Source organism: Vigna umbellata, chromosome 4 (genome assembly GCF_029865625.1).
Source record: "Vigna umbellata cultivar VRB3 chromosome 4, Vumbellata_1.0, whole genome shotgun sequence".
Lineage (NCBI taxonomy): Eukaryota > Viridiplantae > Streptophyta > Magnoliopsida > Fabales > Fabaceae > Vigna > Vigna umbellata.
The window spans coordinates 66,341,369-66,363,536 of record NC_142168.1 but is presented as its reverse complement, the minus strand read 5'-3'; the positions used below and the strand labels follow the sequence as shown (position 1 = coordinate 66,363,536).

Genomic DNA, 22,168 nt, shown 5'->3' with positions numbered 1-22,168 from the left:
GCAAAATCTTATGGTGAGATTGCAAGAAAATACCAATTTGAGTGGCAAGAAGTAAGAGGAAATATCATTATTTTTTGTTAGAATTTTTTTTTTCAGTGTTGAATAACAGAGATTATCAATTTCTAGATTTTTTCTGCATTTTTGTGGGGATGATGAACCAGAGGGTCTTCTCCATGGCTATTAGCCGAACATCATTTATTGAATGTAGGATAAGACTGAGTAACAAAATACCAACTAGGCATGAACACATTAATTGTTAAAATTTTAGAAAAAGTCTACCAGAAACTACAAAAATATGTTAAAATTGTTGTTTATTTATCAGCCAAGATTTCAATTCGGTTAGTTTGGATGGTTATATAACCATAAACAGAAATCAATATTGAGATTTCAATGTTGTTGTACAATTCCAACAAAGAGACACAAAATCTATTCTAATAGTAATTATAACCAATCATTAAACGATGGAATCTGACAAAAACCAGAAACTCTTCCCATAGATATGTTCAGATCCCTGTAAATTATTGTTAATGAGATACATTAATTAAGAATTTCTCTGTTAATTACATAAGAAAATATTTTGGCAACCATGATTCTCACTCAATAGTTGAGGACTTGGCTTTAGATAACACTGAAAGATTAGAAGTTTCAACTTTAAATAAACAAAGCACTTTAAATTGATTTGGAGATTTATATATTAATCCTCACATGTCTGACAATATCAAAGCACCTGATTTAAGAAAAAAAAACTACTTGGCTTACAGAATTAGACATCCTAAGATCAACACTACAACAACTTTATTTTCCATGGTATGATGTCTAAACTTATGTAATTAATTATTTGGAGAGAATAATGTTGTTACACTAAAATACAAAGTTGAATAATGCAATCTAAAAAATAGGCCTAATATTTTGAATATGGGTAGTGGAGAGTGAATCATGTGGCAGATGAGCTTAATATGAAACGTTTTACATATTGCAGATGCATGTGTTATAACTTTGACCTAGTCAGCACAGCTGAAAAGTAAAAGTGGAAATCTAAGAAAAGATCATCATAAAAGAGAGTTTGAGAAAATATCTGTAAGGAGTATGTGTTCCCCTTTTCATAAACAAGTTGACAGTCTTGATGGTAACTTCATTTCAGTGGTTGTGTTCCACATCTTGCTGGAAAAAAAGAAAAGAAAAAGTGAAAAAAACTGCATGCTGAATAGCTGCAAAGAAAAAGAGTGATTTAACTATCACCTTCCATTAGAAGGTTCTCTTTTCAAACAATTTCTGAAAACAACAGCTTTAAACAATTGAAGGTAATTAATTATTTAAATATATCTCCAACAATCATTCTAGATGAGTCATGCTTGACCACGTTGTTTTCCAATGAGATGATGACCAAAACAAAGAAAAAAAAGAGTAGTGGACCTTTCTTACAAAATAGCAAAGATGAAATCAAACTTTTCCGGCTACAATTCTAAGAAGTTCAAATTTTAATGAGTTTACCCTTATTTTATTTTTAAAACAATTTTAATTTAATTTAAAAGTGAATATATATATTCTAAACAACACATCTGACAAACTAATACTTCGTACCAATTACATGTTTTGCATTCATAAAACTCAAATCCAAACATTTTTTTTAATAAAATAATTGGATGACTCAGATAAATTCTAAAAAGCTTTGGATCAGATAAGTCGTAGGGGTTTTTGTGTCTCTGAAGCACCTTGTTTGTAGGGTAGTTTTGGTGCTTGGTAGGTACAGATATATCTCTCTTTTTATGAGCGACACGTTTGTAATTAGTATGAGACAAATTACACAGTAAACTATCCGAGGACGAGGCCCACTAGGTGTACGTTCCATGTGCTGCCATCCACTGCAAAGTTTATAACTTGGATTCTAGTTCGGATTGGCTCATCGCCCAAAGGAAAGGAGAAAAATATTTTGTTTTTATAGTTTTACCAGACAATAAAAGAAAAAGAATTTCAAAATTGCCTCTTCATTCATAGTTTGTCGTTTACCCTTTAAAAGAAAGTGAAAAATATAGACATCAGAACAACTCTTGTCTCCATTGTTTCTAGAAATTTAGGGTTTAGGTTATATCAGTTCAAATTTAATCCTTCTTATTATTTTTTTATTATGTTTGAATAAAATTAATTTTTTTATTGTGTTTGAATAAAAAATAATGCCACAGCATATTAATAAGAGTCATTCTTCTAGGTGGTAAAAATTCTCATACTATTGTAGGAATTAAAAACCATTTTACACATGATTTTGAAGTAGTATAAAAAACTTAACAGTTTTCTCATGTATAATGATTTATAAAAAATAATAGAATGAATTTTTACTGTTCATACCTTTTAATTAAATTATTACTGTCAAGATATCAATAAAGATCTCCTTTTATATGTATAAACTGAGTTTTCAAGTTTTCTTTGAACATACTTGTATAAATTTTTGTATAAAAATAATACAAAATATATAGATTTATTCATAGATTAAAACAATTTATGTATGAATAATTTGTAAACCTTCTCCATGAAGTACTTTCTTCAATTTTTATTTTTAAATTATGCATAAATTAAGTTTAATCTATAAAGATATCCATTTCATTTTTTTAATTAAACTTTACTTTGTACAAATATATATTTTACTCATTACCTATCCAAATCACAGGAATAACTAGAGCAGAATTCTTCCAAAATTAAAGTTTTCTTTCTTTTTTTATCTTTATTCCATGCACAGTAAGAATATATCATAAATTGGCTATACTTAACCAGAGAAAATTGATCTTCCTGACAAAAATCCATAATCGAAAGAGTAAAGCTGCTAAAAATCCTTCAAAAATTCATGAAGCATCTTCTTTAACATGGTATGTTGAAGGTAAATCCATAGGAAAATTTTGTAAGAAAAAAATGTGTTCTTATAAATGCAGGCAAATAAAGCTATTGTTAAATTCATTGTATTTACTGATATATAAGTCACATAAGTAAAATTTGATGAAGTTAGGATGAAGAATTATCCTAAAAATATGAACTAGTCTGAACAAGAGCCATGCATATTAGATAGGGTGGGGTCATTGGCCAGCTTGCAAACAATATGCTTGTTGTTTAGTCTCTAAAGCATCCTTTAGAACAGCCCATATGAAAGTTTTGACCCTAAGTTTAAAAAGTTACTTCCTTTGCACAAAGTCATCTATTTAGAGTTAGTGAAGATATTTTTGGAGGAATGTTATCTTTTTGGGAGAAACATGTTATAGGTTTTGGTTATTGTATATATCTTTTATATAAATGCTTTACACCTATGCTGACATATTTGTTTACGTGATATAATCAATTTAATATTGTTAGTATTTGCCACCATAAAAGAAAGAAAAATTTTAAATTTGAACAATCTAACACATGTTATGTTTAAGTGCACTAAACTATCTTTTACTATAATGTTTTAATAATTTCTAAATATTTGAATTAATAACTATTTCACTTAAAAGTATTTTAAAATGCATTTTGTTTAGGAGAGTTACACTTATACACATAAAATCCTTTTAAAAGCTCTTTTTTTTAATGTTAGGTTATCAAATACTATGTTAAATTAATTAATAATTAACTTAAGAATAATCAAAGTAATAAAGGTTTATGTTCTATATATATTTAAAATTAACATATGATTTATAAGAGTTTATGTACTCAACTTAAATCTTAAATAGAGTAACACAATCTTACTAGTAATGAAACAAAAAGATTTTGACAATGTGAAATTAAATGTAATCCAATCTTATTATTTATTTATCTAATTTGAGAATAAAAGAAGATAATACAGCCTTTTATATTTGAACTCACTTCAACAAGCATAAAATATTAAAGATATTTTTATGCAAAATTTCTTTAAACATATTATGAAAAACATGAATACACAACAATCATAATCTTTTCTGAAAGCCTACATAGGAACAAAGATGCTAAGATATAGTATATGAAAATATAATGTGCCTTATTGAGATATATTTTCTAATTTGTGAGAGTGCCCATATTATGAAGAACCATATTCATAAACTTGTTATAACTTTTTTATTTAGGGTAATTACAGTTAAGAATCATAACAGTATTTTCAATAATAAAAAGAAATATTAAGAAGGGATAACCAAATATGTTAGTGTACTCACTTATAATTTAAGTTTTAATTAGTGAAACTTCGTAAATACAGTTTATATAAAAACTATATATAAGCCAAGTATTTTAGATAAACTAATATAAATCATCGTGTATCCTTAAAAAATCTTATCTATGGTCTGATCATTAAGAAATTTTTTTATACAATTTTCTTAAATAACATTATATAACAATCATAAAAAAAACATGGTGTGAATGTAGTGCAAAAACATTTCTTCTTACACATGAATTAGTAACATTTTCTTGTCATCAATTTTATTTAAGATTGTGATATATATTTTTTGTCCTTAATCAATAATAATAGTTCAAAGTTTGATATTGAATAGTATTTAACATGTTATATAATTCATTTCTCTCATACCAATCCCTAGACTAAATCTAAAAACAAATTTACCCATATCCATGTAACTCGTATAGTATTAATAAAACTATATAAACTATGTGAATGAAAAAAATAATAATATGACCAATCAATTATAAAAGTAATGTTATTTTGATTTTTAAAATAATTATTATGGAAGTCAATGAGCTTTTTTTTATACATATATACTGTATATATTATTTTTAATCTATATTCTAAAATTTGCCAATTAAATTCAATATTAACCCTTAAATTTGGTTAAAATTTTAACTTCGGTAAAAAAAATGTCATTTTACTACAGGGATACGTTTCTAAAGATCTGCCTTTTAAATCCCTTAAAATTTTACTTATAAACATTGCTGAGTATTATTAGCAGAATCGTAAAAGGATGTGATTAAGTCAAAGACAAAAACAGTCTCTTTCTCATCATGAAAGAGAACTAGTCTATTATATGGTACTACTATAGCGTGAATAAAAGATAAACCATATATACCAAAATTTTTAATAAATGATATATATATATATATATATATATATATATATATATATATATATATATATATATATATATATATGAATTTGCACATGGATATGTCTATACACATAATTTTGAGATAATTAACATTGTCTAAAATGTAATCTCAATGCAATTCACGTGGCATATTTAATTATTAAAATAATTCTCATGCATGGTGTGTTAAGAATTCAAACACAACTAAATAACCATTTTTAATACCATTTTTTAAAACCCGCAAATATAACCTAAACTTAAGCTACACACTTAGAGAATCAACCTTAAACAACATTATTATGAGAACGAACTTAAAATAACTCCACAAAATTTAGAATACTAACATATGAAAACACAATATTGTTATCCAAGTAAACTGAACAACATGACAAGAGATAATGAAAGCACAATATTGTTACTCAGTGAAATTAAAACCAGTATAATTTTGAATTAGACTTAAACTGATACGAAGATGAAAAGACAAAAACTACAATGATTGGATTAAATAATCCCACCACACCCTACCTTGATCCATCCATTAGTGCAGTCAAGGGAAACGATAGCGATTATTTTTTGTCCATAGACAGCGGTTCCGCAACCGAGGTATATACTACCAAGGTACAACGTCTATCCTTTTTTGCCTCGGTTCTGAACCGAGTCAAAAAGGTGTATGCTTTTGCCTCAGTTGAAATACAATCGAGGTAGTAGAGGATTCTATGCCTCAGTTTTAGTTGAACTGAGGTAGTAGAAAATTTTATTTTTTTTTCTCAACCTTTCTACAATAGAGGCGACAAAAGAGGGGGTTTAAGTTTTTTTTTCCTCAATCAGCAATCATTTGGGCAAAGCTCCAAAGCATTGAAACCAAAAATTGTAAACAAGAGATGATGAGCTACTTTTGAAGTATAACAATTTCATTCACAAAATATACAAGTGTGAAATCATCAAACAAAATGATGAGGCTGAGAGCACAACAACTACATCCTCAATTCTACCAGCACAACAACTACACCATCAATTCTACCAGCACAACAACTACACCAGCCTTAACAACACTAACTTTGTAACACATAATCAAAGTACCTTCTTAGTTTGGTGTCACAAGTAGCTTCAGGCTTCGATTTAGAAGGAATAGGGATGTTTGGTGTAATCCAATTAACGCCAACTTGAAACCTCGGTAGGATTGAACCTCTCGGTGGATTGGCAAAGTCAAACACTACCCCATACACTCCTTCCCTTCATGAGCATTTCATCGAACAGGTTCTGCGCGGGGGTGCCTATCCCACTAGGGGAGATCAGGATGAGGAGAAAGGGCAGTAGAGGGCGGTAGAGGAGGCTGTCGCGGAAGTGGGTGGCGTCGTTGGTGCCACTGAGGGCCTTGACGCAGACGTCCCAAAAGATCTTGTGATCGAAGACGACCTGGAGGAAAAGAGAGGGGAAGCCTAGCGACAACGGTAGGGGTTGAGGTTAGGGTTGCTGTTGGGGTTGGAGCGGAGGTTGACGAGGGTGGTGTCGATGGCGCCGCATATGTTGGGGAGGGATGTGAGTTCCTCAAAGGCCTGGGTGGTCTCGAGGAGGCGGTGGTGACCAACGAGTAACAGATCGAGGGAGTAGCGAGGAGGCAGGTGACCATGTTGGTGATTTTGGAGACGAGGTACGGATCGAGGGAGTAGCGGGTAGTGAGGGTTTTGGCGAAGAGGTTGTGGGCGAGGTAGGAGAGGACCATGGCAGTGGCGTAGTCGGAGGATAGGGAGAGATTGGAGAGGGTGATGTGTGGCTTGAGCTTGTCGACGACGTTTTTGAAGACGAGGTAGAAGAGGTCGTAGAGGGAGCACCATTGGGCATCGCCTGGTGGTGTTGGGGTTGTTGGTGGTGGTGGCGATGTTGGGGTTGGGAAGGGAGGAGGAGGAGTAGAGGAGGGACGAGGGGTTGGCAGTGGTTGATGAGAGTGAGTCAGAGAGGAGGGAGGTGGTTGGGTCGAGAGAAAATGTGGAGGTGAAAATCTAATATCATATTTACCCTCTCTCACCTCCTCTATTGCCTCGATTGGTCAGATAACCGAGGTAGAACCTTTATATCAGAAAAGTTGTCAAGTGAAAAGTCCTTTTTGCAAGTGGAATCAGAGTTTTTTGACTCGGTTGTTTTCAGAACCGAGGCAGTATCCCCCTTTAGGCATCGGTTCTCGGACAACCGAAGCATATACTTTCGTTAAAACTACGATAATGCCAGCGCGCTTTTATACGCTTTGGTTTCAGTAAAACCGAGACGTATATAGCGCGTTAAAAAATCTTTTTTTACTAGAGATCCGTATTAGCAATTCGAGTAATAATAGAATGAGTAATCAAAACTCACTTTCAAAAAATTGTAAATAATTTCTTATAGAATAATATACTTTAAACAGATTACGTTCATAGAATAACATATGATAGGACTCAAATAGTAGGAAAGTATATTTGTAAAGGAAGAAAAACAGAGTGTAAGACAAATTTACATTTTAAAGTATCATATATTATTAATAAAATAAATAAGAAATGTTAAGAGGAGATTAGAAGTAATTGTAAAGTATTTGCAGATAAGTAAAATAGAATTTAACAGGCATATATGGAGTGGGAATAGAATCAAAAGATAAGAATGCCGACAAGGAATAAATAACCACCAAACCATTATTTTTACCGAAAGTTCATAAGTGCTCTCGAGGTGTAGGACAGTGGGAAGTGCATTTAAGAGTGTACATACTAAATCTGTAAAACAAGATCGGAATAGTCCAGAAAAGTCAGAGTTACACTCGTGCAAATTTCCTATAGACGATTAATAGAGATCGTTCTTTGAATGCACAGCCCTTTTATTTCCATACATAATTGACCAAAGTTTTAAAAGAAAGGGGTCCATGATTGCTACCACATACAATGACCTGAAAGCAAAGACTCCAACTATGGGAAAAAAGAAGTTTGGAGACATTATTTGCGGTTTGAATTATCAAAAGACAGTCACAATAATTGAAACTCAACCCCGTGACGTTGGACGATAGTTTGATATTGGTGGGGAGTGAGTTCGAAAAGGAATTGTCCATTTTCAGGGAGAGATTCATTTGTTTGGACATTGAAATGTAAACCAAAGAGTTGATGAGAAGTTACAGAGAGGAGCAGTGATATTTCCCATCACGGCCTTTGCCATTGCGATGCCTATATATTATGATGATGATGATGATGATGAAATTAAAGTAAAAGGAAAAATTTGATACGTCGCAACTTGTTTGTTGCACATGCAGACGAGCACCTCATAGGGTAGCTAATTAAAGGCAACAATGGTGCTATGTTGGATCAGGGTTCGTACAATAAACACGGCTTCTGATATGTCACTGTGGGTCACACACACTCTTCCCTTGCTGATATAAGAGAGCTTCACCAATAGGGCACAAGTAGAATGGACCCCGACTCTCCCACGTACGGTCACATCCACAATACGTATCATGCACCTTTCGTTTTGGGTTTTTTTTTTTTTTTTTTATCTTTTACCCTAACGCAAAAGCAAGAAGCAACACAGCGATGGAAAATACAAACATTCACAGAATCAGAAGTTTCTTATAGGGTGTGGTGGTGGTGGGTGGCTCGTCACTGGTGCACCCATTGCAGAGAATGCTTGAGAGGTAAGAGATGACATAAGCAGGAAAATGAAGAAGGCTTTGTAGGCCTCTGTACCCTTCAAGAGTAGGTAAAAGGGAGAGTGACTTTGGTATTGGTCACTTCGTCATACACGTACCTTTTGCATTCAAAATTCATACCTATCAACTTGGTGGTGGTTATGTTTTATCAACCCAACTAACTCCTTTTTCTATTTCTTTTGTCGTAATATAATATAATACGTTAATGTTCTATTATTATTATTTTTTTTTATTATTCATTTTATTCAATTGATCATGTGTAATGGCACTGCTTTAGGTATATGCATGTCCATTTTGAGTTATTGGATTCTAAAAGTTTGTGTTAAGTAGCATATAAGTGAAAGATTTTTCAACATATGGTTCAGGACACTTTTCTTTTCTCTTTTGTCTGTTATTAATTATCGGACAACGATTGAAATTTGATCTTACATGTTTGTCAACATTTTCATTCACTGTTTATGGTAAATGAGTAAGCAAAATGATTAGATTTTGTTTTTATAGAAAAATATGGAAATATTATACACAAAAGCATTGGCTGTTAGTTCTCAATAATGTCTTTCTTATAGTCGTATATAATAATACAAAAACTTCTCTCACTAATTTAACAGTATCAATAATTATTGTCTATTTGTACTTTAAGAAAGTATTATCTATGGTGTGAAAATGATATATTGTTTATTGAAATATGTGAATAATGTGATACCTTCGTTTTAACAAACTATTATTTATTTGGTAAGTTTTCACATACGTGATCTCAGTATCTTTTTATTTGATAGATCTCGTGAATTCTACCTAATAATTAAAGGAGACGATGATTTAAATGATTTTTGTATAATAAGAGATCATATTCTTTGAAATATTTTATATTTAATAAAAATATTTAATAATAATGTCTTGTTGGTATTCACAAATTTACTAAAACAATTTAAATATAAAAAAAATTAAACAATAAGAGAAAATCAGCATTTAACGTGGGTAAAAAGTATTTAGTAATAAGAAAAAGTAAATTTTAACGTCGATGTACATAAAATGGTCAAGCATCAGTTCTTAAGGTCGACCATAACTAGTGTTGTAAAAAAAAATTAAATTAAATTTTTAATTAAAACAATTTAGCGTCGATTTGACCGATATTAGGGGTGTGTTTGGTTTATTGTGCGGAAGGAGTTGGAGGTGTCAAAAGTGTTATCTTTCAGGGATTTTTGAGATAACCTCCTCATCTCATGTCGCCAAAGAGGGAAGATTTGTGGGGATAATTGGTTTTTTACCATATTATGTCATTGGTGCAGGTGGTGGAACTATTTCGATATGGTGTGGCTGATTAATGATGGAGCTAGTTTAAGGAAAAGCCGATTCTGTAATCGACTCCATATAATTCATTTAATCGATTATTTTTAAAATTCATTTATTAGATAAAAACATAAATATTTTTATTATTTTTAATATTAATATAATTTGCGAAGACTTGGGCGATGTTAATGATAATAATTAAAAAAAATTACAACATCTCCAAGTTGAAATAATATAAATAAAAAATAAATATTTAAGTATAATGGACTTAGAAGTAAGTATAAATGAAAAAGATGAATATTGAAAAATAGATGAGTATGAATAAGAAAGATAAGAAAACAAATGTATATGAAAAAGATGAAATAAAAATGTAGATGAATGAGATATGAATGTTAATGAATGTGGGAGATGGACAAAAGTGTGTGAAGGAGATTAGTGTGGATGAAATTATAAGGATGAAGAGATTTATGAATGTAAATGAAAAAGATAAATATAATGATATTTATATAAAAAATGAAAAATATAAAATTATAAGTGAAAAGATTTATTGTCTTTAAATCTTGTTCTTTAAACTAAAATAATTTACGTCTATATTCAACCTGAGAAACACAAATATCCATAATAATCTATGTTAATTATAGTAAAATATTAAACCTAATAAGGTTAGTGTATGTGTTGTAACTAACTTTATTTATTTTTAATATTTATTTTAAGTATTTTGTAGGTTGAATCAATGATAATTTAAATAAATATAAATATTTAAAATAAATAAAATTAATGTTAATTTTTTTTTAATTTTTATATTTGTTTAATTTATTGTCGTTTTAATACATTTATTTAATAAAAAAATAAAAATAATTTTGCAATTTTTAAACTTCTTTTTTTCTAAAAAATTAGCTTAATGTAAGATACATTAATGCTAGTGTAACATAAATATTTATTTAATAAAAAAATTTAAAATAATTTTAGAAAAATTGTTTATATCATATTAGAGTCCATTAAACTTACATTAATAATGCCAACATTAATATTTTAAAAATATTATTTTTTATAATAGGAATAGATAACTTTTGTGAAAAATATTTTTTATTTACTATGGAAAGGATTAACTTTTCTAAAAGTAAATATACTGGAATATATTTTCCAAAACCTCTTAACAAATGTAAAATTATCATTCTCATTTTTATAAAAAATGTATATTGTTTGAAGTTTTACATCAACTAGAGATAAACTAAATTAGAATATACAAGCTGAGTGTAAATTTTATCTTACAAGTAAGTTTTGTAAAGTTAGATTAAGCTTAAAGCCCACTTCTTCACATGGTATCAAAGATATGCTTCAGTGTAAGAAATGTGTTAAAAATCTCACATCGACGAAAGATAAAACCAAAACCAAATTAAAATATATAAATAAGTATCAAATAATATTATCTATTAAAATTTTTTTTAATATAATTAATAAAAGCTTTACTTTTTAAGAATTTGTTAACTCATTGAGACAACTTCAAGTATAACCTAAATTTGTCATATAAAATACATTATGTCTACTTTTAAAACTAATTCATCTCATAAAATGCACTAAATGCATTTTTTTTATAAGTCAAACGCGATCGAATCAATCTCAATACAACCATATTGGTAATTATTCTCTTAATAAAAATGTCTATCATACCAAAATCATTACCTACTTTATGTTTTAAGAATTGTTTCGGTTGTAGGGGGACTGAGTCGTCTAATACCTCCACGTCTCTCTCTTTCAGTCTCTCTGTCGTCCGGTCCCGCTCCCTACTCTTCCTTTCCCTCCTCTGCGTGCGGGTGGAGGAGACCTGCAAAAGATTCTCCGATGCCAAAGTCTTGAGAGCAATGACGTTTTCAATATAACAGTAATAAATGTCCAGTAAATGTCCTCTCCTACCACTCACCTTTGACCTGTATTTATAGTTTTTGTTATGGACTTGGGATTAATGAAAGGTTAATCATGGCCCAACTTCGGCCCAATAGCTTTTAGCAACTACTTACCTTAATCTTAATCTTAATCTGGTCAACTGACAGTAGGGTCGGCCGGCCTCCTGATATCTGGTCTTATAGCCGGCCGGCTCATATGAGTTGCTGTTCATCCAGGTTACGAGCGACAAAGTCGCGTAACTGGGTAATTACTGGTCCTACGAACGTCCGGTCTATACGCTGTCGGTCCCTACTGGTACATAATACGGACGCCCGATCTATACGTTGTCGATCCCTATTGGTACACAATACGAACGCCCTGTCTATACGCTACCCGGTCCCTACTGGTACACAATACGAACGCCCGGTCTATACGTTGCTCCGTCTCTACTATACAAGAATAATTATTTGACCATTTATAACATAACTATCAACAATTATAAAGACCTCTATTTACTTTGTCTTTGAAACAATTTTACAACCATTGACAATAAAAATAACTACATTATGAAAATGATTGGCTTTTTATAACGTTTGACAAGAAAAAAAAACGTTTAAAAAAATAATATAGAGCGGTAAATTCTATGACAACGAAAAATAAAATACCGATTTATAAAAATGTGAGTAGAAATTTCATTTGGCTGCGATCAATTAATATGCAAATAGATAAGAAATGCTCGCGACGGTGTTGATTTGGGGCAAAGACTGCGCATATTATGGAGAACATTGATTTTAAATGGATGAGATTAACTTTAAAAGTGAGATGATTTATATTGAAATGTTTTTATTCTAAAGTGAATTTATTAAAAAAAAAGTGTTAGTTTTTTGAGCCTAACCCAAAGGTTGCTTAATTAAAATTTAACTAAAGATTTATATTCGTACTATGATGAAGTTTGAGAGAAGATAATTATTGGGACAGTGAGTTTTATTGGAACGTGAAAAACTACTACAATAAGCGTGTTCAAACACGGTATTAAAACGAATTACGATACCTTTTATTCCCATAAAACGAAAAAGAGAGTGAGATTTGAGGCATTTGTTGTAAGTAAAAATTGAGATGCTTTAATTACGAAGGAAACAAAAAGGGATAGAGATAGTTTTATTAATGAGGTTATAGGAGTTAGGGGAAAATAAGTGTAAAAAAAAAACTAAAGCATGACACGATTTTCAACTAGAATCTGTTGTCACCTCAGCACTAATATGATGTGCATTTGGTTTTGTAAAAGAGCCAAATGACACAAAGGAGCATAAATAAGCTGTTGTCCTAAAAAAGAGATATGAGGCAAGATTCCTAAATTCCACTGAGAAAATGACAATCCCTTTTGAAGAAAAAAACATAGGCTTTGTAACAGACAAGAGAGCTTTATCCATCCACAGTAGAAGTAAAAGTGGGTTCCAGATCACATAGGTAAAATTAGTGAACAGCAACATAAACAAACACTCTTGGTCCCCCACCTCTTAGAATCTCTTCTGCATTCGCCCACTTCTAGCCTACAAAGGAAAATCAAATAATGCTCTTTTTCACCACCAAGGTTTCCCAATCACTCAACTTTTTCACTCCCAAATTCATCCTCTGACCATCTTTCCTCTCAGTTTCAGACTCACCACATTCACACACAATTTTACAGTTACCTACTTACCTTACCTCACTCCTTTTTTCTCTATTTTTCTTTCTCTTTCCCTACCAAAATGAACAAAGTATCAGTCTAAGATTTCCTGCATTCAATTTCCGCTCTCCCTTTCACCACTGACGTCGGCATTGGGAACCCACCTCACTATAATAATACTTTTCATAACCAACCTTTATTATATATATTATTATTCATATTATATCATTATGCAATAAATAAATAAATAAAAAGTCATTTCATTTACCAGTATTTACCATTAAAAAAACCTAAGGGTGGGGCTCTCAAGGCAAAGGAAGAACCAGGTGACACACACTGCCACACACATGAGACCCCCCCTCATCAGCTACCCCTTTTTCCAATCTAACCCCTTATAAATACTCACCCTACCCTTCATCCCTTCCTCAGTGATTCAGTCTCTCAGTAAATTAATTCACTTCCCACACCCCACAGCCCAAAGTTTCTCCTTTTCCCTCTCCCTCTCATCCCTTTGATTTCATCTCCATGGCTTCTTCTGTATCCACCACACCCACTCTGTACTTCGATGAGAAGTGGAAGCTCTCCAAGAAAGAAGGATCCACCAGAAGCAGGTCCTCCACTACCCCATTCATCAAGAATTCCTCCCAGAGAAGGTGTGCCTTTGCCAGCAAGTGTGCCAGGCTCGTGAAGGAGCAAAGGGCGCGCTTCTACATCATGAGGCGGTGTGTCACAATGCTCATATGCTGGCGTGACTACAGCGATTCGTGAAGAGAAGAAAAGGGTTTGTGAGGGAGACACGATGGGTTGTTGAGAGTGCATAAAGCTCTCTCTTTTTGAGTCCCCTCAGTCTTTTTCTTTCGCTTTAGATCAGATCCCTTTTCGGTGTTATGGAGGCCGCTTGAGATATACCTGTACATAAAAAAATTGTTTCTCTTGGCTAGAAATTTTCAATTTTGTTTGCTTTTTTCTTTTTTTTAAGGTTGTTCTGGGAACCCCCGTCAATGGAGGGTAGTCATGTTTGGTGTTACCTTTGATAATTTTCTTGGCTGTCTGAGAACTGATAGAGGAGACATGTTTAGAATGGAGAGATTAATTGAAATATATGATATAGCTTAGAGAGATAAAAATTCTGCCGGTTGCCTCTGCTTTTATATTTTCTTTTCCTTTTTTGTTTTTTTTTTCATGCTCCTCTTAAATACAACTTCTCATCTTTTTAGGCTTTCGATTCAGTTTCCGTTTGTGGGAGTTGTTTCTCTTTGGGATTGAGGAAGAAGTGATGGGTGCGTGTTTGATTGAGATCTTAAAAATCTCTGAGATTCCCTGAAGCCATTGCAGCCGAGATGAGGTAAGCTATAGGGTCTGCACTGTGTAGATCTAAACGTGGTTAGGCTGACGCAACATCGGGCTTTGTTTAATCTTTTTCCGCAATTAATTTTATGACAAGGAAAGCATGGAAGTTAAGAACTGTTATTACTCGTAATCACAATCATAAACGGACATCATTAAACTTGTACAGTGGTGAGGGAAAACCAACCGTGGTTGGTATCGTTGATTTAAGCAATAAGCGCGTAGGTGAGAAGTGGTCGAGATGAGAAAACATTGGAAGTGAAAAGAATGAAGGTTATTCTAGAAGGTGATAAGGTTGTTTTGGCAGGATTCTTAATGGAAAATAGTTTATTTGTGAGATGTGAATGACGAAAGTGTCCTGAATGTGCTAGGTGGAGTTGAGTTGTTTGACCAGTGGATGGACCACTTTGACCCTATAATGTTGCTCAGGAGGTATTTTTGGTGTGTTATTCTTTTTCCTCGTCCTGATCCTTGGCACAACGTGCGTTGCTTTATTATTTAGAGGGTACATTGGACCAAGAATTTATTGAGGGTGAGGTGAATTTGAATTGCTTGGCCTTGGGAATGAACCATTGCTTCATTAGCTAATTTGGGTCATTTCTTTGATCTAAATAATGCTCTTTTCTTTGGCGTCTAACTGCAGAAAAACATCCACATGCGGTGAAGCTTTGTGCAGTAAAAAGTTATACAGTTTGTTTGTCTTAGTAAAAGTGTAAAACTATTTTTATTTTATTTTTATTTTATTTTATTTTTATTTTATGTTATTTTATTATTTTCCTTCATCATGGCTTTGGGAATGGCAGGCTGGCAGGAAGTCGCATGGATGATGAGTTGTTGACAATTGCAACACAAAGACACCCAAACATGAACTCTCACGCAAACACCTTATTCTATCACACACGCATAAATTATCATATTAATACCCACTATCGCAGTTTTTTTTATTAAAAAATAAAATAATATATTATTTCGTTAATAGCATTAGTTTCCCTAAACTTAAACTAAAAAATAATGTCATTTTATATTTAAATAGTGTCAATTATTATTGCTATATGCCATAATTTTTCGTTACCTAATAATGTAAAATTATTTTACATAGTATGTTCTGTTCTTCTCTTTACATTAACTACTTTGAAAGTCATATACATTTAAATTTGTCATCTGACTTCGTCCTGTTCTACCCAACTGCTTATTAACGAGAACCATCATTTTTCTATTCCGTGTTCGGTACTAAGATGACGTAACCTCATATTATGTTGTGTGTGAAAATGAATGAAATGAAATAATGTGAACTATTGTCAAATAAGATGAGACAGGAGCATTTAGTTAATATAACGTATATTTATAAAATAAACTTTGAATACAAAATAAAATATTCATTATGTTCTTATCCAAATTTGTCAATTGATAGAATAATCATTGTATATTTATGATTTTATTTTTAAAAAACGTTTTAAAGAATAGATTGAAGAAAAATTATTCAAACGATCTTTTACTTCAATTTAAACGCGATAGAAACATATAATTATATATTTTTTCATTTAAGATTATCCAAAAGTTTTTTTTTATTTATTTAGAATCTGCTTTAGAATTGACTTTTTTTTTAATTTAAAAACTTTTCACTTAGAAAAATGATTAATTATTTGTTTATGGATTTGACTTGGTTTTAATTTTAATTTATTTTTCGGAGATTTTAAATTTGTGATAAATAAAATAAAAGTGTTAGAAACAAACGACATGCCACGAGCCTTGAGAAGGGTATATTGTAGATACAGAGACAATGAACCGAACACTGTTTTGTTTATTTGGTTATTTAAAGCTAAACAAATTTAGATGAACATTCCACAAGCAGGGTCGTGTTTCACATTTTACAGTTTCCATTACTGCAAAATATAAATGCACATAGAACCAACAAAATTTCACCCCAACCATTTCTATTTTACAACCAATAAGTTAAATAAGCCATTTATCAATAGAAACGAGTTTTTAATTTAAAATGATGCAAACTTAATCCGAGTATAGTTGAACAGAATGAAAGAAAAAAAAATAGAGGATTCGTTTGTTGCATAATTAAATAAAAAAGTATAGGAAGCAAGTTGTATATATTTATGTGTGTACATATAAACTTTGTAACAACTATTTTAAGAGTGATGAATACAAATTAAGTAATCTAAATTATTTAAAAGGGTATCGAAAAAGTTTTATCGTTTTAACATGCTTCATATTTATATTTCTCTAATTGGTACTGTGAAAGCATTTATTAATGGCCATATAGTCTAGTAGGTTATTGTTTTTTCTGGTCAAAAGGAAGATTTTGCTTTCCCTTCAAAACCTTCTTTTGGTGCACTTTGTTTGTATGTAATCAAAGAAGAATCATTCTCAAAATTTAAGATAAGTTGAGATGTTAATGATTGAAGTTTGTTTGCACTTGCCGAAAGGACATCTATTCAATCAATTTTAAAAAAGAAAAGTCCATTTAAACAATTTTTCGGTAAATTTAATAAGAAAAAAGGTTCTAGACATATATTTTTTTTACTTACATAAGTTTTTGTGTTGATAACACAAGCCTTAAATATAAATTAGAACAAATCTTTAAAAAGTGAAAACATAATCATCTCACATCAAAACCCACTTATAGTTTAACGATCTATGAAATCTTCACCGATATTTGAATTTGGTTAAAGCATATTAAATATGATTTGACTGGTTTGTGTTGGTATTAATAAGTATTAGTGAATAGTGAGTGTGAGTTGGAAAGAACTGAGAGAGTCAGCGTGGTATCTTTTATTGATTTACCCCTTCCCCACATTTTTTGACTATGCATTCACGAAACAATGATTTCTTGTACAGAAGTGAAGAGAGGAATAGAAAAGTGAAAAAGTAAGACACAGATGATTGGATAAATAAGGAAAAGATATTAAGATTATTGTAAAAGTAATTATAGGGTTTGAATGAACGTGATAGGGAACAGAGATATGGTGCATGATCTTAAGATGATAGATAAATTTGATGAGTTATTTATGTTAATTATGGTCAAAAAGTAATCGAAATTCATTGATTAACCATTGTCCCCACTTTGATCCATCTTTGTCTAGTTTGTTGAAAGATCTCCAACAGTGTGCGCATCTGAATTATTATGAAACTACATCACTCCTAATTATTAGTTGATAGCTCCTATAGTCCTATTCCATAATTATTGCAAGCCCTACTTTTTCTTCCATCTTTTGGACCCTTCTCCTAACGTCTATTTCCATCAAAATTTATGCACTTCCTTCATCGTGTCAAAATGCACTATATTCTATACTTTTTTTTCTCTCAATTTATATTAAGTTTATCATAAAAAAAAAACATTTATAACTTAAAGATGTATCAACCTTTAAAGCTTTTCCTTTTATGGCATACACTAACTTCATGCACTCTCTTCAAAAGCTCGATCCTTTTTGGTCTTACTTATTAGTCAAAACTCCTCATTTGTTGATGCGTTTTGTTTTTTATATTGAAAATGTAAGTAATAATTACACATGACCCATCAAATCTTTTATTTGTATACTAACTGATAAATAGTTGAGTTGAGTGATACTGATATTGACTCTTACCAACATTTCTATTAATAACCCAATTGTTCAATTAATATTGAAAATTGGATAAGATCGAGTTCATAACATAAGTTATAAAAAGAATGTACTTATGTATTTATGTCTTCACCAGCATTTTAGATATACATAAAAGATTGTATTATCACTATATTATTATTATAATATTAGTTATAAAATAAAATCGGTGCAAGTACAACCCCACACAGAAAGTTAAGATAGCTACATACCCTATATAGAAAATAGACCATGAGATGGGGAATTACTTTATCCCTTTAGAGTATTAGACTACTAGGCCCATTTTTCATCTGATTTTTCAATAAAACCCACCATGAATAGAAGTTACATCTTTTGATGAAATATTTAGAAATTATATATAATACAAGTTTTGATACCAAAAAATCATAACTGAGCATAGTCTTTAACTTTCGTATGAGGGTGTTATAAGATTATTGAGACTTTAATATCACTTTTAGATCTATAAAAGAAAATTTTAATATCAAGAAAATTTATATGAAAAATTATAACACGACTTCTAGTTTAAAATTTTAAAATTTAAGGATAATAAATTTATAAATTTTATTATTATAAATGGATCCCATTTTAGTTTTATATAAAATTAAAATTGTTAGTAGGTGAGTAAAATTTTATTAGGTAACAGAAAAAGCCCGTGGGTTAAGAGTAGGGGCCTAATAAAAGACAAAAAGTAAATAGGGTTAGAAGATGTTATGTTGGGCTTGACCTAACTCCTAAGGCACATAGGTCCACGTATGGTCAAACGTCACATCACCGCACGCATGCCTTAAAATCACAACGTATCATTTTCATGTAAATGCATGCATTAATAGTAATTCGTTTTATAAAAAAATAAATAAAACTATTCGAATAAGTGATCTTTTAAAATAATATGAATTAAAATACAATACCCTTAAATGAAATTATTTACCGTTTTGGTTTACGGGCATACTTTTCGATTTAATAATGTTTAGGAAATGGAGTTATATTTTTAATCTTAATCATTAGTACTTTGTTTCATTTAATACTACGGGATTATTTGTTTAACTAAAAAGTTGTCAGAGTCAAAGTCGACTCAGAGACACGCATGCACTAGCTGGCAATAGAGAAATTTTCTGAAAAAGAAAGAATGGAGGAGGGTGTGTTTGTCCATAAATAGCTTTGTGACTTTTTTTCCTTTTCTTTTATTTTCTTAAAGTATTAGAAGACAAAGTTAATATTATCCACAACCAAAGGCCTAATTATAAATCATAAACTTGTAAGCATTAAATTAATTAATGTAATTAGTTCGTTGGGTGTCTCTACGTGAATGTATCATTTCGTAATTCTAAGATAACGACTTCGAATTAAAATAAAAAATTTCAAATAATTAGCCATGCATAACGAATTATTCCTTCAGTTTTTGTGTTGGAGCAATGTCACGTCACGTCACTTTGAATTTATGGCCTCGAAAACTGATCCCATGCTTGTTCATATTTTTAGTTCCCATTCTTAATGCGAAATTTTTGCTTCTAAAAAGAGTTTATTACGTGCCATTTAGGAATCTAAGATGTAAAATTTTTTGTTATTCATAATATTCATGCCATTTTTTAATTTTACGACAAAAAAAAATAGGTGGGCCTTGGACGGAAGATGCTATTGGACTAAAAAATAAGTCCAAATAATGATTTTGATTTGTGCTTTGTTGTGTTGGTGATTAAACGTGATAAACGCGTTTGAATTCTGGAATAGTTGTATAAACGTACTTATTGAGACATGCTACTATTGTTACTTGTAATTTTGTAGCTGAGTATGGTGAAAAGTCGTTTTGATAATTAATGTTCTATAATATATTTGTCTCTTTTTTTGCATGTTGTTAACAGTGTAAACTACAGGGATGCAGTTTATTAACTAAGGACGAGGACTCAATACCAAAAAGATTTTTACTCTTGGGGTTCTAGTATCTTGTTCACCTGTTTGAAGATCAAAGATTGTTTATGTGATTCTCGTAGTGATGATATTTTTATTTTGTCAAAATACTCTTTTCTAACTAGTATATTCTAGAAAAGAAAATTACAATGTAACCTACTCTAGTTAGCCACCGGTGAACTTTTTAGTCATTCGTTATTTGTAATACTATTAAATTTTGTCAAACAAATCAAGGAGAGAGCAAGCCCTTTTGTAATTATCCTCACAAACTTTTCTTAAAAGAGAGTAGACAAACTTTTCTTAAAACATAAATCATAATTTATAAATTGACCATTCTATAAGGTGATTTTCAAATTATTTGTTATGCGAATTTTTTGAAATATAATATTCAAAATTTCTAAAGGGAAAGGGGTGCAGGAAGAAAAAACCATAATCTTCCAAAATCCATTCATAGAAAACCCAATAACTTGAACCCAACTCATGTGTAATATGTAAGAGTCTTTCTTTCTGCACCTATCGTTTTTCTTCTGCCCATCCAAATTCCATGGTGATGCCCATTATAACATTATAAATTATATATATTTTACGGATTTCAAAATATGATTTCGAAAATTATCCAATTTTGAAATTTGATTATGAGTTTTCTTATATTTTAAAATCCAGTAATGAATTTTATCAGATTTTAAAATTATGTTTTGGATTTTCAGAAATCATTTTGAAAACTCTGAATTTTCCAAATTTCAAAATCTAGAATTTCCAAATTTGATTCTAGATTTTTTGAAACTATATTTCAAAATAAAATTTTGAATTTTTTCGAATTTCAAAATCTAGTTTTAGATTTTAAAATTTATTTTTGGATTTTATTTTCTAATTTCAAAATTTGGTTCTGAAAATTCAAAGCTGGATTTCAAAATCTAGTTATGAAATTTTCTGAATTTTGAAATCTAAGTCTCATATTTAGAAATTTGATTATTTTTTAATTTTAAAATTTGATTATGAATTTTTGAAAATTTGATTTTGAATTCTTTTCTTTACAAAATTTCAAAATTTGATCAAGTGTGAATTTTTTTATTTATCAAATTTTAAAATCTGGTTATATGTTAAGTTTTTTTGTTTATCAAATTTTAAAATCCAAATTTTAAAAGTGCAAATGAGAAGAAAGAGGTGTAGGTGAAGGATGAGACGCAAATGAGAGGTTGTTATGGGTTGAAGGGTTTTAAATAGGGTTTTAACCCCTAGTCAAAGTCAAAACATAAAAACTATTAAGAGTAGGTTAGAGATATGGGAAAATTTGGGGGTGCAGAAAGGAATTTCAAAAGTGTTGGAAGAAGCCCCCAAAATATATAAACCACTATAAAAAAGTTAAAGGAAAAAAATGACACAATGATTTCTTATTAGACTGTTTCTTCTTGAACCTTCCTCTTTCCTTTCCGCACCCCATAAAATTTGTAATACCCAACACTTCTGGTAAAAATTATAATAAAAAAAAAAATTGACCGTTTCACCTCTTAATTTTTAAGCTTTGTTTATTAGTATTTACAGATTAGAAAATGTTTTCAGAAAAATTTAATCTAGAAGTAGCTTAATTCTGCCATCATCAACACGTATCTCCTCTTTCCCCAATATTTTTCCTTCACCATCTCTCTTTTTATAGGTTCCAAATCTTCACTCTCTTATCTTTCCACATTTCTCAAAGAAAAAAAGGGAGCTGTAACGGGTTTTCATGGAGAGGAAGTAGCTTGAAGAGAGAATGAGAGATGGAGGGTTTTTCATTTTAGGATGT

At 30.8% G+C, this 22,168-nt stretch overlaps 1 protein-coding gene and 1 pseudogene across 1 annotated transcript; one reads left to right on the top strand and one right to left on the bottom strand.

Annotated features, from left to right (window-relative positions):
- Window positions 1-6,233: 6,233 nt before the first annotated feature.
- On the bottom strand, window positions 6,234-12,088 carry LOC148200999 (uncharacterized; annotated as a pseudogene).
- Window positions 12,089-13,866: 1,778 nt separating this feature from the next.
- On the top strand, window positions 13,867-14,652 carry LOC124836794 (small polypeptide DEVIL 11-like). Its single transcript, XM_047311997.2, has one exon. It carries the CDS (start codon window positions 14,048-14,050, stop codon window positions 14,288-14,290), a length of 243 nt encoding a protein of 80 aa, XP_047167953.1. The 5' UTR covers window positions 13,867-14,047; the 3' UTR covers window positions 14,291-14,652.
- The last annotated feature ends 7,516 nt before the right edge of the window (window positions 14,653-22,168 follow it).